This window comes from Hydractinia symbiolongicarpus, chromosome 8 (genome assembly GCF_029227915.1).
Source record: "Hydractinia symbiolongicarpus strain clone_291-10 chromosome 8, HSymV2.1, whole genome shotgun sequence".
Taxonomy (NCBI): Eukaryota; Metazoa; Cnidaria; class Hydrozoa; order Anthoathecata; family Hydractiniidae; genus Hydractinia; species Hydractinia symbiolongicarpus.
In genome coordinates this window covers 4,720,773-4,735,349 of record NC_079882.1, presented here as the reverse complement: position 1 = coordinate 4,735,349, position 14,577 = coordinate 4,720,773, and the positions used below count along the sequence as shown (strand labels likewise).

The window sequence follows — 14,577 nt, the reverse complement described above, 5'->3', positions numbered from 1 at the left end:
GGTCCCCAAAAATGCAAAGTGTATTTCCAGCAGGCGAGAAGCTATAAATTTGTGATTGATTAAGCAAGCCTGACTTTGCAAGCATACCAGCGTCTCGTATGGACCAGATAAGTTTGCTATGATTTCATGAGGAGCCACAACTGACTGGAACTTTATAGCGTGAATTCGCTTGTGACCATTATACATAACTCTTTGGTTCTCTTGTGGTCCACATATAGGTCGAACAGTGCCATCCACAAAACCCCAACAGTTTTGAAGTGGTGCACCTTTTCTATGTATGCTATCTGCAAATTTTGAGAGTTCTGTATTTGAGAGCCACGGTTGATTTAATGTAGTGACGAGATGTTAGAAATTTTGACACACATGATCAACAATAAAATTAAATATCACTGAAAGTTGAGGTGTTGGGCGACCAAATCTATTCATGATATCACTATATCTGCATGGGTATGCAAACCTCTTCAAAAAAACACAGAGAGCTTCCATCCAGACACCTTGAGCCCATTGTAACATTTTATTTCGTTGGGTATTTGAAGAGCTTCTGTCAAAATATACAAGTCATTCTTCCAAAATCTAAACTCAGTTCTACATTCATCATCGCTCATAGAATGTAAGTCGAATCGTTCGTAATTCCAGTACGGAAGGTCATAGTTTTTTGTTCTGTTCATATCATATAGTAAAATGCACGTATCTTCATCAATTAAGTTATCACTGTAAGCAAATAAAATAGCTTCACGAACATTTCTCAAGGGAGCCATATTTGTTTACATTATTCCCGCCGTTGTTCGAATTTCAGGATCGTAATGACCGTCAACTAATGCGGAACCGTTATCCCCCAAGACCCTCGATCATTTAATAATCATGTATTTGGTTCCATTATTTACAAATGGTTCTTCTCCATAAAAAAAAAAAAAAAAAGAGAAAAGGTTAAAAGTTATTTGCAAATAAGTTATGATAAATTTATACATATAATAAAATTAATAAAATACTATAAAATCCTACACTTAAGATAAGTCAAGACACATGGTAATTGGAACAGAACGCTGAGAAAAGGCTGAAAACAGGGAGACAAAAGAAAATTAGAACGTGGAAAAAGTAGAAGACAAAAGTGCATAAGTTCGCCAATTAAATTGTAGCTTAAATAAATTGAATAAAATAGACATAAGTAGGCACATGTTGCTAAGTAAATTGGGGTAGTATACACCAGGACGCTAAACCACAAAAGATATATGTAAAATATGATGAAAATTATTCACTTGCTAAAAGTTAACTTGCTGAAATCGATTGAAGAGTTGAAGTACCATTCAACTGATCTCAGCAAGTCGTTAAAGATGAAAATAAAATAGTTATACGTAAGAAAAAGTATCACAATGACAGAAGCCTCGCTAGACCTTTGTCTTTGAAATACTCTTTCGCATCTGTTTTAAACCTGTAAAAATTTTCACAAACTCTTATTTTACGTGGTAGGTCATTATATATGTTAGCTTGTTCAGAAAACGTTTTTGCTTCACCATGTTGTAATGTCATTTCATTACCCAAACGTGGATTAAATGTGTTCATATGTAATGGAAGATAGTCTGGCCATGTATCAGTGTGTAAAGCTTTATGTACCAGTTTAACAGTCGCGAAATCAATGTTTTCTCTAACTGGCAACCACCCAAGATCGATAACGTCTGTTGTTTTCACATATCTTCCAAGAACATAAGATGCTGCTGTGTTCTGCACTCTCTGAAGTCTATTTAATAGGTACTTTGGTAATTGGCCAAATACTACATTACTATAATTAAGTTTGGATAGAATGAGTGTTTCAGCGAGGTTCTTTCTCACATGATACGGAGTAAATCGTTTCCATTGTTTAAGTGCTCGAATTACTGCATAGGAAGATTGTGTAACTTTGGTAATATGATTTTTCCAATTCAGATTTTCGTCAAAATGTATTCCCAGTATTTTTGAGATTGAGTTACGTTCGATTGAGCAACCATTGTGAATAATGTTACAGTCATTGGTTGTTTCAAGATGATGATAGGAACTCATTTTGTTTGTTGAGAATAACATTTGTTTCGTTTTGCCATCATTAAATAGAAGGTTCTGATTGGTTGACCAACCAGATAAACTATTCAGATCGTCCTCAAGTGTTTTTGCACATGTTTTCAAATTTTTCATTTTGCAGTGTTGGTATAATACAGTGTCATCAGCATACTGTGTTGTGTTAGATGACACATTCTGAGACAGATCCATGACATACAAGTTAAATAATACTGGGCCCAGAATGCTTCCTTGAGGTACCCCAAAATAGATAGGTTGCGTGTTTGATGTTTTATCATCCACTTGAACAAACTGCTTTCGTTCGGAAAGATAGTCATGGATTATCAATAAGCTTTCTTTTGTGAAATTCATTTGATGTAATTTGAGAAGTAAAGTTTCATAATGTACAGTGTCAAACGCTTTCGAGTAGTCAATTAAAACAGCCAGGGTTACCTCGCTTTTATTCATAGCTTTTCGAATATCATCTCTTAGTTTTAATAATATCGTTGTTGTCGAGTGTCCCTTCCGGTAACCTGATTGTGTTTCATTCATTAAAGACTGTTTATCTATATAGTCACAAAGCTGTTGTAATATGACACGTTCGTATACCTTAGACAAAACTGGTAACACGGAAATTGGTCTATAATCTGCAATTTGAGTAGGGTTTTCGATTTTTGGAACAGGACAAATTCTCGCCACTTTCCACGCACCTGGAAAAACTGTTTTATCAATACTTGTGTTAATTATATGTACAAGTGGCGAAGTGACGAAATCAACAACTGGTTTCAGATATTTTACTGGAATACTATCAAAACCAGTAGAGCAATCATTCTTTAAACTCAGTAAAATATTTCTAACTTCGTTGTAATTAGTGTGTTGTATTTTGAAAGAGTTTTCACTGTTATTGATTGGTAGGTTTTCTATGAATTCGGCATTAACGGTGTTAGTGTTTTCTTTGTTGGTCAGTTCACTCGCCAAAGTACAAAAGTACTGGTTGATATCAGTTGGGCTGTGTCTAATTCGTTTGTGTTGTTGTTTAAGAATTTGATTAACTGTCCTCCACACTTCCTTTGGTTGCTTTAAAGAAAGTGCTTTTCTTAGAAACGTCTGTCTTGTTTCTTTGATGGTTCGTTTCAACTTTGACTTTGATTCATTGTAGCTTTCTCGATCGCTTACTAGTTGACTCAATTTGGATTTCATTCGTAATATCTCTGTGTGATTTTGTAACGAGCTTATTTTGATCATTTGATCATTTTGTTACGCCGTCGCAGAACTTACCGCCGTCAATTTCGTAAGGTGCCTATTATAGTTGCTTCCTCTCATAACAATCATTTCGCTTAACTTCGCACTTGTAGGGAATGTTTTTTGTATACGTTCTGGAATAAAGTAAACGTGACTAACTAGCTAATTAAGAAACAAAACTTCAAAAAGTTTAGTAGGTATGAATAAACCCTTTCACAACAACTACTATCAGCTATTTTGATATGGCTGCGGTAAACATGACTTTTTTATTTGGATTACCAAGTTAGAGTATGAAACAATGTGTACTGATCAGCTTAAATAGCCACAACTTGGTTATTGAAGTGTCTTGGTCTACCATTTTCTTAGCATTTAAATTTTCAAAAAATCGCTTACAAAAAGTGATCCACGAACCAAACCAATCCTCGCGATTTTTCATACTTTCTGTGCATTAGTTAAGAGTAGCGATTGCTAAACAAAAACGGAAGATGAGTGACTGCTTTTTTGTTGCTTTTTACTAGTTTTCAAAACCCGTGGAAGTATCTGCTTGAAAACTTTTTTAAATTTATTGTGCTTATCGCAAGACCAACTGCTGTTAATTTTATTAAATAGACTGCAAACGAAACGTTTTAAACGAAATCGACAACAACAATGACAATGTTTAATTGTCTCTAACTTTGCTTGTACATTCATTTATAGCAAAGCATTTTACATTTCCTGCGGTTTTTAAACCGTCACGGTAATTTTGAATTTGCATACAATGTAATCCCAGCAAAAGACTCGCTTTATTCTGTCACATGATTTCTTTTACTCCATTAAAAGTGTAAACAGGATGTTTTATAGAGGCTTTGAAGGAAAATTGTAAAAAATATAATTAACTTTCTTTAAGACTGACGAAAACACAAGCAATTTCTGTATTATTCCAAGAAATTGTCACTTTCCGAATTTTTTCAAACTTTCGCTTTATGAATTTTATTCTCATACTAGTCGTTAGCCCGTGGAAAATCCACGGGTTCGCCCGTCCTTTTTATACCGCATTGTGTGCTTCTCGCTATTGCGCAGCTAAGCTACCATTTTGCGTGACAGATAGACGGACGGACGGACGGACGGACGGACGGACGGACGGACGGACGGACGGACGGACGGACGGACGGACGGACGGACGGGCAGACGTATACGGGCATTATAATATAGATCTTTAAATTCAGTATAGCCAGTCGTTTTATTGCATTTTTATTACAATTAAACGTTTCCTAATTTTTGAGTTCTCTTAATACCCTTTTAAATTTTAGCCAAGAATTTTAAATATTTTCTTCATTTTTCAAAAAAGCAGCGCCACATCAAAGGAAGTGAATGAAATAAATTTGGGGAGTGTCTATTATTTTCCAATTTAGAAACTAAAATTTAGACAAAAATTTAGTCAAATTTAGGCTAAATTTTAGTCTCTAAATTTTAATCCGCGTGAAGACTTCAACCATCTCCGATATGTGACATTTTACGAGCAATACTTCATATAAATATGCTATGCTAAATATGCTCTGAAACATTTATCCTTGTTACAATGTCGAAAAAGTTGTTTTTTTCTCCTTAAGTAAATGTAGACCTTTGTAATAAACAATATAAACTCACTAAAGAGAAAAAACATTGCGTAGGAACTTAATCAAAGATCGATGTTTGTTTTTAATATTATGCACGCGCCGAAGCTACTAATCCATCTTTATTATACCAATATTCTTCTTAAAAACATGCGTCAATTTCTTTCTAACAATTGGGTGACAAAAAGTGACAACAACTTTATTTCAATGTGTCATAAGAATATAATGTTAAATCCACTGAAATATGATGATTCACGCAAAACAAATACATTTCGGTTTTCACACAATACTTGATATTTGTGTGGGGATCGAATACATGAAAGAAATTTTGAGAGAGTGTGATGTTTAAGAGGTTGAAATAAATAATCTTCCGACTCTTAAAAATGTCAATAGTGACATTAATATGTTTTAATCTTGATTTCATCGAATAATGATGCAATATACCGTCATTTTATGCCCATTGTTAGTGATGGCTGTCACGTGTGTGTAACGCTGTGTAAACAACCAAAACATATAAATACAGCATGCTAAAATTCATTTTTCCACTTAAAACTTCAATCAAAGGCGCACAGCTAGCTCTACTTTCTAAAGGTAAGAAGTTTTTTTAGTTCTTTGCTGAATGTTACAATCTTTTTACGTTTAAACAAAAAAAGATTGTAACAAAAAATCTCTTTATTGTCAATCGGATAAGAAAGCTCGTGTTGCTCTTCGCAACACTTTTTTGAAAGAATTTTATTAGCAAAGTATATTAAAAATAAAGAAAATCAGTATAGGCCTGTAACTTAAATATTCATCTAACAATAAGGGGGTAGGGGTAGTATAACTTTGATGCTCTTTTTACAGCATAATGCTTCTTTCTATGTAAAAGGCGTTTACTAGCTACCTATGTGCATAGACATTTAATGAAATTTACTATTTTCTTATAGACTTTACGAATACCAAAGATGCAGAATCGACTAGTCTTTATCGCTGTCTTCATCTTCACCTGTTATCAATGCAATGCCCTATTTAACAAGTGTACTCGAAAATGCGAAGAAAATTTCTATCAGTGCATTTCAAGCTCGGACGGTACAAAAAAGTTTTTCACATGTAATGCGCAAAAATCAACCTGTTTTCAATCGTGCGTGGATTCTTCAAAGCGTGTCCCCCGCAGCCTTGAAGTGGTACAAGCTTCGAACTTTAAGCATTGTGCTAAGTCATGCACAACGTTATTTGATGCTTGTTTTACAATGAAAGATCTCTCTGAAAGAAAAGTATGTAAAAGACAAGCGTATCAGACGTGTCTCAAAGAGTGTGTATACAAAAGAATAGCTTAAATGACCTTGAAAGAATCAAACTTCGACTGATGTTGGAATATCAGGACACTTTAGATTTAAATTGATATATTTAAAATATTTGTTTTAACTATTATTTATTAGGAATATAACCTTTTATTGTGTAAGCATAACCCGACGTTTGAATGAAATGAACTCTGTGCTTCCCTAATGTGAAAAATACTCATAAAGTATTATAAAAAGATATATATTTATTTATACGAATTTATGACTTATGGAAGATATTTAAAGAAATAAATATTGTTTTTTAATTTGTTTGCACGCTACCTAAACCTTTCTTTAGCTTCCCGCAAAATGAGAATCGGCAATTCTTGGCTTGAACTTTTTCTTTCGATACCTTTGATAACGTCATAAAGCAATTTGCTTTTTTTGATTTAGTCATCCCTTAATGATAATTTAAGAATGTACTAATTCAACTCTATTATATTTATACCGGAGGAGGGGACGTAAAGTGTCTGCCACTTTTTTGTATTGGGCAAGTGATACTGAAAGTTTGTGACTCTTCCTAACTTTAAAAATTTAAATTACTTAAAGTTAATTTAAAAACTAAATTATTTTGAATTTGCACAACTGCGGACTTCCATGTAAGGGTTTATAAAATATTGCATTCGTAATATAAATAATTACCACATTTTTATTTCTTTTATTTTCAAATGGTTACCAAGTTGTTGCTAAGATAATTAAGGGTACTAGGTATAGAATACAGACCAGATATTCAGTGGATATTAATTTAGCAAACTGACGTCATTCCTGATCCTACTTACGTCATGCGTTGTTTTTTCCTTACTTCAGTCTTCTTAAAGTGTCATATTTTAACTAGGTACAAAGTTAACAATTAAATGAATGAAATAAATATAATGAAATCAATTTTTTAAGCATTCCGTCCACATGTCTACCGGGAATCCAGACCATAGCGTCAGGAACATGTGAGAAATTATAAATACATTATAAAATCAGAAGAATTGCTTTCTTTTCGCATTTCTGTTCCCTATTATGTCGCAAAATTAATTATTCTCCTGTTATGCGTTTGTATTAAACATTTTTAGGTGCGTTTTATGACTTAATAATTCGGGATCTATGGTTCCGGACACTTTTCAGCAGTGATTAATGAAACATATCACACACATTTTCCTTGATAAAGAGAAGTAGGCAGTAGTTCGGGGTTTTTTTCAAAATATAGAATATGCACTGAATGTCATCTGTTTCCTTCTATGATGTGATAACAGAAATTTAACGTGGTCTTAGAGTTTTACATCTTGGCATAGCCACTATAGCAACATCATTTTTGCTGCCCAAATGTCAGTAGCAAACACAAAAGTGCGCAACAGCGAAAAAGGAATGACCTACAAATAAACAAAACTTTGAAAGTAAAGAATGTCCGAAGATTTTTCTATTGCCAGTTGTTTTTAACAAAAAACAGCTATTCTAACCAGTTTCTATTTGCTGTCTGTAGGCTATAATAAACTACAATGGTAAAATGCAACTTAAGTACATATTTGCTATGCAGTGTTGCAATGCTAGCAAACATTTAAACAAGTATTTACACAGAATTACATTACTATTTCCGTCTTAAAAAAAACACTATTTTTCCAGCTGACATACATTATTCTTTTATTTTTATTCCTGGAGAGATGCCCTGTTTGCATATTGTTTCTTTAAGGTGAAATGGCCTCGTTAAATTTATTAAAAGCCAAATGGTGTTAATTAATTGAAACAATTTCACTACTAGCTGATGACCCTCTTTGTTGAAAAGGAGCAAAGGGAAAAAAATTTCTTTACATTTCAATAGATGCAATTATAGCCCATAAATGTTATTCATTTTAAATTGCACCCTTTTGTCGCTCGAGATCGTCATATTACGACACGAAAGCGTAAAATATGCCCTTACTGTTTGATTTTGCTCTATTTCTTTAGTTTTAAAAAGGTTGTAACAGCGTGAAGATATATGTCTTTATGTTCCAGCATTTCGAGGCAATATATTCTATAAAAGGGATTCTTATTTTTTTCCTATTTTGGTGTAAAACTTTGTTGATTAACTTTAAGTAGAAATATGTTTATCGTGACGCGCTGATATGATAAAAACTCTAAAGTCCTGGTAACAGTAATTTGACACAATTTTTGTCTTTATAGCTTTCCAGAAAAGTTCATTTTGCAACTAGTAATAATTCGACATTTTTGGGAACTGTTGAGCATTTTTATTTTTCTGTGACCCAAAGATATTATGTGCGAGTATTGGCGGGCAAATTTCTATAGAATTTCCAACGAGTGAATTTACGAGGATTATTCCACGGGTTAGCGACTACTTTAATTAAAGAAACTTTCGCAAGAGAAACTTTTGCAAATTCGAGATTTTTCGCCATTTTTGCGAAAGTTTATCTTGCGAAAGTTTCTGAATTTCTTCATTCGCGAAAGTTTATCCAAAAAATTTCGTGATTTTTTTTTTTTGCGTAAGTTTCTCTCGCGAAAGTTTCTCATTAAAGTAGCTATCATCACTTTTCAATTTTAAATGAATTTATCTCTTCTTGATTTAATTAACCAATACCCCCTTAAGCATTTGCAAAATCGCCTACATAAAAAATCTTAAAACATAACGTCGATAGTTATAAGTTTATTTTGCACTTTCAGTGACCCAGTAATTTTTTTAGCATGCTGCGAATAAGTGTTCTAGGTACACATTCTATATATTTAACTTTATATTATTTCCCAATTGGCGTCTATGCGGCATTGGTAATGTTTCTGATCTCCTTTTTGCCTGTTTAAATAAAATTTTAACGTTAATTAAGTGGAAGAACATTTTGCTATTCTCTTTCATTTCAAGTTTACATGTCAAAGCATACGAACAAAGGAACAATTTGTAGATACAAAACTACTTTTCGTGCGATGTTATTAATTATCATGGCGACGTTTCATCATTTTTGCCATTGTATTCTCTTCTTCTCTGTAATCCATCTCTGATAAACAAATCTAATCGTTTAGCTCAACATCAATTGTTGACTTTGGCCATTGTGAATAAACATATTTGTTTGTTAATAATTCACGTACCGAAACAATTGAGCAAATAACTTTCGATTGATTTGTTCTTCACGAGCGTCAAATCCTGTTTTTGTATTTGAGTGTAATATTGTGACGACATATTTCGCGTAAAATTCGGAAACAATGACAAAAAATTATGATTTATTACAAACGAGTTAACTGCTATACAGAAGTTATGTGTTATCTGGGAGGATAGAAAGAAAGGGATAGAGGATAGAACTTCTTCTAAATTTTATGTGTGTGTAGGGAGTAAGAAGAGAAGCTCGTTCTATTTGATATTTTGGTTGTTCGGAAAACCTTATTGTGCAAGAGACATATTTATACACTTGCGTTTACTTTCCCACGCGCACCATAAATATTATATTTAGTTTATATGTACCAACAGAATTAGTGGACAGGAACAGAAAAGAATTATTCCCTTAACAAGTAACAAGGAATTTGTCCGAAATCACACCTTGTACTTTTTTATGTGCTCTATTACGTAAACTCTAACTTCTTAAACTAATAATTAAAATGACGAATAATTCAAACACATAATGTTGTAATAGAGTGAACATTGTGGGTGGTAGCACGAACACAGGGAGTTGCAAGCAATCATAAAAATAAATAGTAGTATAAATGGATGAAAAAGCGTCAGCAATTTAAAAAAGCAGTTAGGATAAAATAGAGAGTAGGTGGTCGGAATAAGTGAGTTTGTAATCTTCATTGATTGGGTTTAAAGAAATAAAAGTGTACACTTATTAGAAACAAGTCATTAATGGTTTAAATAGGATATGTGAGTTTGTTACGTGACATATACTACAATTTCATTTCCCAACCCCAAGTTAGTTTAACGGTGCTCCTCTTACGTCCCTTGATGGCATTGTTTTTTTAATATTAAAGCTCCAACACCCTTGACACACACTCAAAACTTTGCTATTTAAGTGTGTTGTTTTTTGTTTGTTTGTTTTTTCGCCTTAGCAACAACAAAAGCAATCGAAGGACAAAGAATGATTTCGGAATATAGGTTTATTCTTTACTTAACAAATATAATAAATAAGTGTACAATAGGCACACTAGTTGTAGTTGGCATTGTGTCTGACATTCAAAACTTATGACTTGACGTAAAGGATACATAAAAAGCGGTTGATGACGCTTCATGTAACAAGAAAACGAGGCACATTTTTTCCTAAAAAATTATTATTTTAGTCATCATTTTTTTAAGAGAATATGCCATACAATTTCTACTTGTTTCGCACAATCCACTTTTGATATGACGCAAGTAAATTAAACAAACTACCTGTAGCTAATTCGCGTGGATAAGCAACTTGGGCGAACTGACAGTTCTGATTGTGTCAGAAATTACCAAAAAATATTTTTTCAGAATATTCTCTCAGCATTTGCTTGTATAAGAAAAAACTCTAAACCCTGTTTAAAACAGATAAATTCGTCAAGTTTGGAGAAATTTCACGTATCTTGTTTTTACGTTTCCCATTGCGTTTGTTGTCATCTCACTACCCTAGAAAAGATAACAATATGGTAATTTTATTTAGTGTATTGACAGGGGCGGTTTAGCTATGGTGTATTGGTGTAAATACACCAGTAAAAAATTGTCTCCAAAAAGTTAAAGTGTATCTCTGTGAGCCTGTAGTTTTTTAATTTTGGCGCCCTAGGTCTGAACACAGCGTGGGCGCACGCCCTCGGCATATATAACTGGTTTTCGGAGTCTCCACTTTCCGCGCCCGGGTTCGATGGTCTTGTTTCTGTCAGGAAATACAAATCGCCGCTCTTTCGTCCTGCAAAATATTTTATTTTCAATGTAGCTGCCGACTTTACCATTTACACCAGTTCTGCTGGTGTAAGCTGCCCATCTGGCTGGGCAAGAATTTCTCTGTTGTATTTCTCTGGTGTAAGCAACTGGTGTAAAATGCAAACTGTACGGCAGAACGATCCAGGACTTAACATGCAGGTGAGAATTGCGTAGACTTCAAAACAAAGCGGCTTTTATTACCTCCATTAAAGAACAGCGTAATCTTAGACCATGTCCACACGTCTCGGATTGCTTTTCATTCCGAAATAGTTACATTCCGGATTGAGTTGTCCACACATGTACGCGGTATTCCGTATTGGGCTGTTCATATGTTCCGCATAGACGTCGTCAGATTTTTTATTAAAGCATGCAACCTTTTCTGTCTTTGCATATGGTATTTTAAAATTGCAATACTTGCATACCAAAGCTGAAAGAAATGGCTTATTTGAGAAAATAATAAAATTGTGACTTGCTTACATTTGTCGTCCGCCATTTTTAAAATTAAATTTTATTGTTTTCCGGCGTCTTGATGTGTTTACACTTATCGGCTTGCTGTTCCGAGCGAAATCGTTTCAAGATCTAATCTGTAGCTAGTCACGTATCTTGAATTAAAAAGATCCTTTGGGTTCAGCTAAGCGAAGGTAACAAAGATAAGATTAAAAAAGAAAATTGTTTTTTACTAAGATGGAAATACCTAAACCAAGGTATGGCCCACTATCACGAGGAGTTATTGATTAGTGCATGCTCGGACGGGGCTGAAAACTTCGATGATGGTAGAAATCAACTGACGATCTCATTATTCAGTTAGTTTTAAATAATTAATGAACCAAAGAGCCTACTGTAACACTATGTTCGCTCGTAACAGAACAATTGGTTTTTAAAATATGCTAGGGAACTGATATTGTGTTGCAATCGAATTACAATTCAACAGCTGAATAGATTGTTCAACACACGATATGGAAAACGAGAGGAAATAACATACTGACTTCTATAAAAACATGGTCCTAGTGAAGCTTGTTAATCGTCGTAGCAAACTTTTAAAATTGTTTGGTATACGTTTGTTTACATTGTTTTGCAATATTGTTATATCGTATTTTTACATCGCAAGTTGGATTTTGTTATTGTATATTCCAAAGTGCATTGCAGTAAGGCATAATGAAAGAAAACAGATATAGAAAAAAAGATAAAGAAAACAGATATACATGAGAACAAGAAAAGCAATATTCAGTTAATTCTGTTGCGAATTATCTATATGGAAATTCAGGTTGCTACTTTCTTTGTTTAGGTAATTTCTAAAGTTTTTCTTTATAACTACTGTCCACAAACCTTCTACCAAAATGGTTAAAATTTTTACAGGCTGAAAATTCTCGTTTAGTTTCTTTACATCTTTCATACCGAATGCGTTAAGCAAATTATTTGTTTTTGTTATCTTTATAATTTTTAGTGATTTTAGCTTTCAATTAAATTGACTTTAGTTTTCAAATACGGTTTACTTCACCTCACATCTCGATTACAAAGTTTGTTGTGATTTTGAAATAACCTGATTGGTTTAAATTCTTATAAAATCAAGCTGATTGGTTTAAAAACAATGTAGTAGCAGAATTAACTGTGACTAATTTGATAAACACTGCCTTTTTTTTGTTCTTCGATTTCGCATTTTTGAAAATGCCGCAAACGCTTGTAGGTTACATTCAGAAATGGTTTCATTTTTTAGCTGCAACGACAAAACTTGAGTACAGTGGTATCAAATATACATCTACCATACCTGTCGCTGAAGAAACTTAATTAAGTCCAAGATTTTATGTAATATTTAAGACGTAAATGTAAAACAAAATAATTTGATGCTTGTATATTTCTTGCTCAAAGTTCTACAAAGTAGAATTTAGACTCGCCGCTCAGAGGTTGATTCTAAGCTGTTTTGACCATCAGAGGGCGTGAAAGGGCGGTAACCCCGTTTGAAGGCTTAAAACGCCCTCCAAACCCTGAGTTGTTTATGAACACCCTCACAAGCAATTAAACCTCTTTGAGGCTATTTTGCACCAGGTAAAAAAATCCTAAACCTGCCCCTGATTGACGCCTGTCTAATGCATTGACGTCATGGCATACCGTCAAATTTCATTTCATTCTACACAGATTAAAACCCAGCTACTGTTAGTTTAAAGTGAATTCTGCAAGATAAAAAGTTGCAAACTTTTTTTTACTTGATCTCCAATTTGAACAGAGTTAAAGGAAAATGATTACATTACTTCGTCTATCACAGATACTCACACGCGAAGTAAAACGAGAAAAAGGTCAACTCCACCCTGATTATCCTTGTTATAAGCACAAGAAACCTTCCTTGTTGCTGCAGTATTAAATCGGAGATTTGCATCATCTATGTTATGGAAAAATATCAAAAGTAACAAGTTATCATTAGCAACAAGAATATCTCAAGTATGATTGGCGAAGACATGATTTTAAGGTCTCATATTTTACATGTAAAACACTATGGCTGAGAAAAATCTCTTCCCCCGAAAGTTATATACAAAGTGTCCTGACCTTAATTCGCCTCGTGAAATAATATTTTACCTCAAGTAAATAAATTTTGTTATTTAACGAATGGGCACGCAATATCTAATTATTGTCATACACCTATACACCAAACGAATAATTTCAGATGCCCCATATCGAATATTTGATATTACATTAAACTTTGCCAAATATTTGTTTAGTATTCAATATGCGGTTGCACCGACGGGTGTAAATTGTAAATAATATCATCATTTACGCTTTGCACTGGTATTTAAACCTCGAAGGCTATTCAAATCCATAGTTTTAAGCTATTTCCAGGGGACACTTAATGTTTCGTTTGCCAGACAAGTGTATGGCTTTTAATCCAATCAGTAAATTTCATATAAGAACTTGGGTCATTTATCTTTGTAGTAAACTTCAACACTATTGCATTTTAAAAAAGCTGACTTCCGTCGTTCGTAAATAAGGGAATAGGCTTGGCCAATTAAGTTACATTGAAAATATTGAATATTTTTAAAGATATTTTCGAATTTTTTAAAATGTCAGCGGCAAATTCAGATTTCAATAACTGCCTTAATTTTTATGAAACATTGAACTTTTATTATCTTTATCACTGGAATCCTTTCCGAAGATTTCGATGACGTCACAACATATTAGACATTGCTCAAAACGACCATTATAAACTCTCTATAATAGAAAATGCTTCACCTTATCAAAACAAAAAAAACAAAAATACTGAAACAAAAGGTGTTAGTTACATTTTTAGGTTTAGAATTAAATATTCGACCATGTTTAAAGGTAATTGAAGGATCTATTATTCTTTATTGATCTCGGTTTTCTCAATCTTATTCCTTTTTTCGTTCAAATTGTAAACACATACAAGCAAAAGATAAAAATAATAAAGACACGTTTCCATAAGAAATTAAAAATGGTTTTTTCAGAAAATGAAGTATTATCTTGTAACCCTTTGATGATCGTTTAATTACTTTGGCTTAGAATCAATCATAATTCATTTTCTTTCCTAAAAAACCAGAAACCCCTGGAGTGTAAT

At 33.3% G+C, this 14,577-nt stretch overlaps 1 protein-coding gene and 1 long non-coding RNA gene across 2 annotated transcripts; both read left to right on the top strand.

Moving 5' to 3' along the window:
* Positions 1-5,289: 5,289 nt before the first annotated feature.
* LOC130654846 (uncharacterized) lies at positions 5,290-6,431 on the top strand. Its single transcript, XM_057457488.1, has 2 exons — positions 5,290-5,450; positions 5,786-6,431. The coding sequence occupies exon 2, from the start codon at positions 5,804-5,806 to the stop codon at positions 6,173-6,175; it is 372 nt and encodes a 123-aa protein (XP_057313471.1). The 5' UTR covers positions 5,290-5,450; positions 5,786-5,803; the 3' UTR covers positions 6,176-6,431.
* A 5,318-nt stretch (positions 6,432-11,749) lies between these two features.
* LOC130655213 (uncharacterized) lies at positions 11,750-12,857 on the top strand. The gene is made up of 2 exons (XR_008984594.1): positions 11,750-12,300; positions 12,730-12,857. It is a non-coding gene; the product is annotated as an uncharacterized LOC130655213 (long non-coding RNA).
* Positions 12,858-14,577: the final 1,720 nt, after the last annotated feature.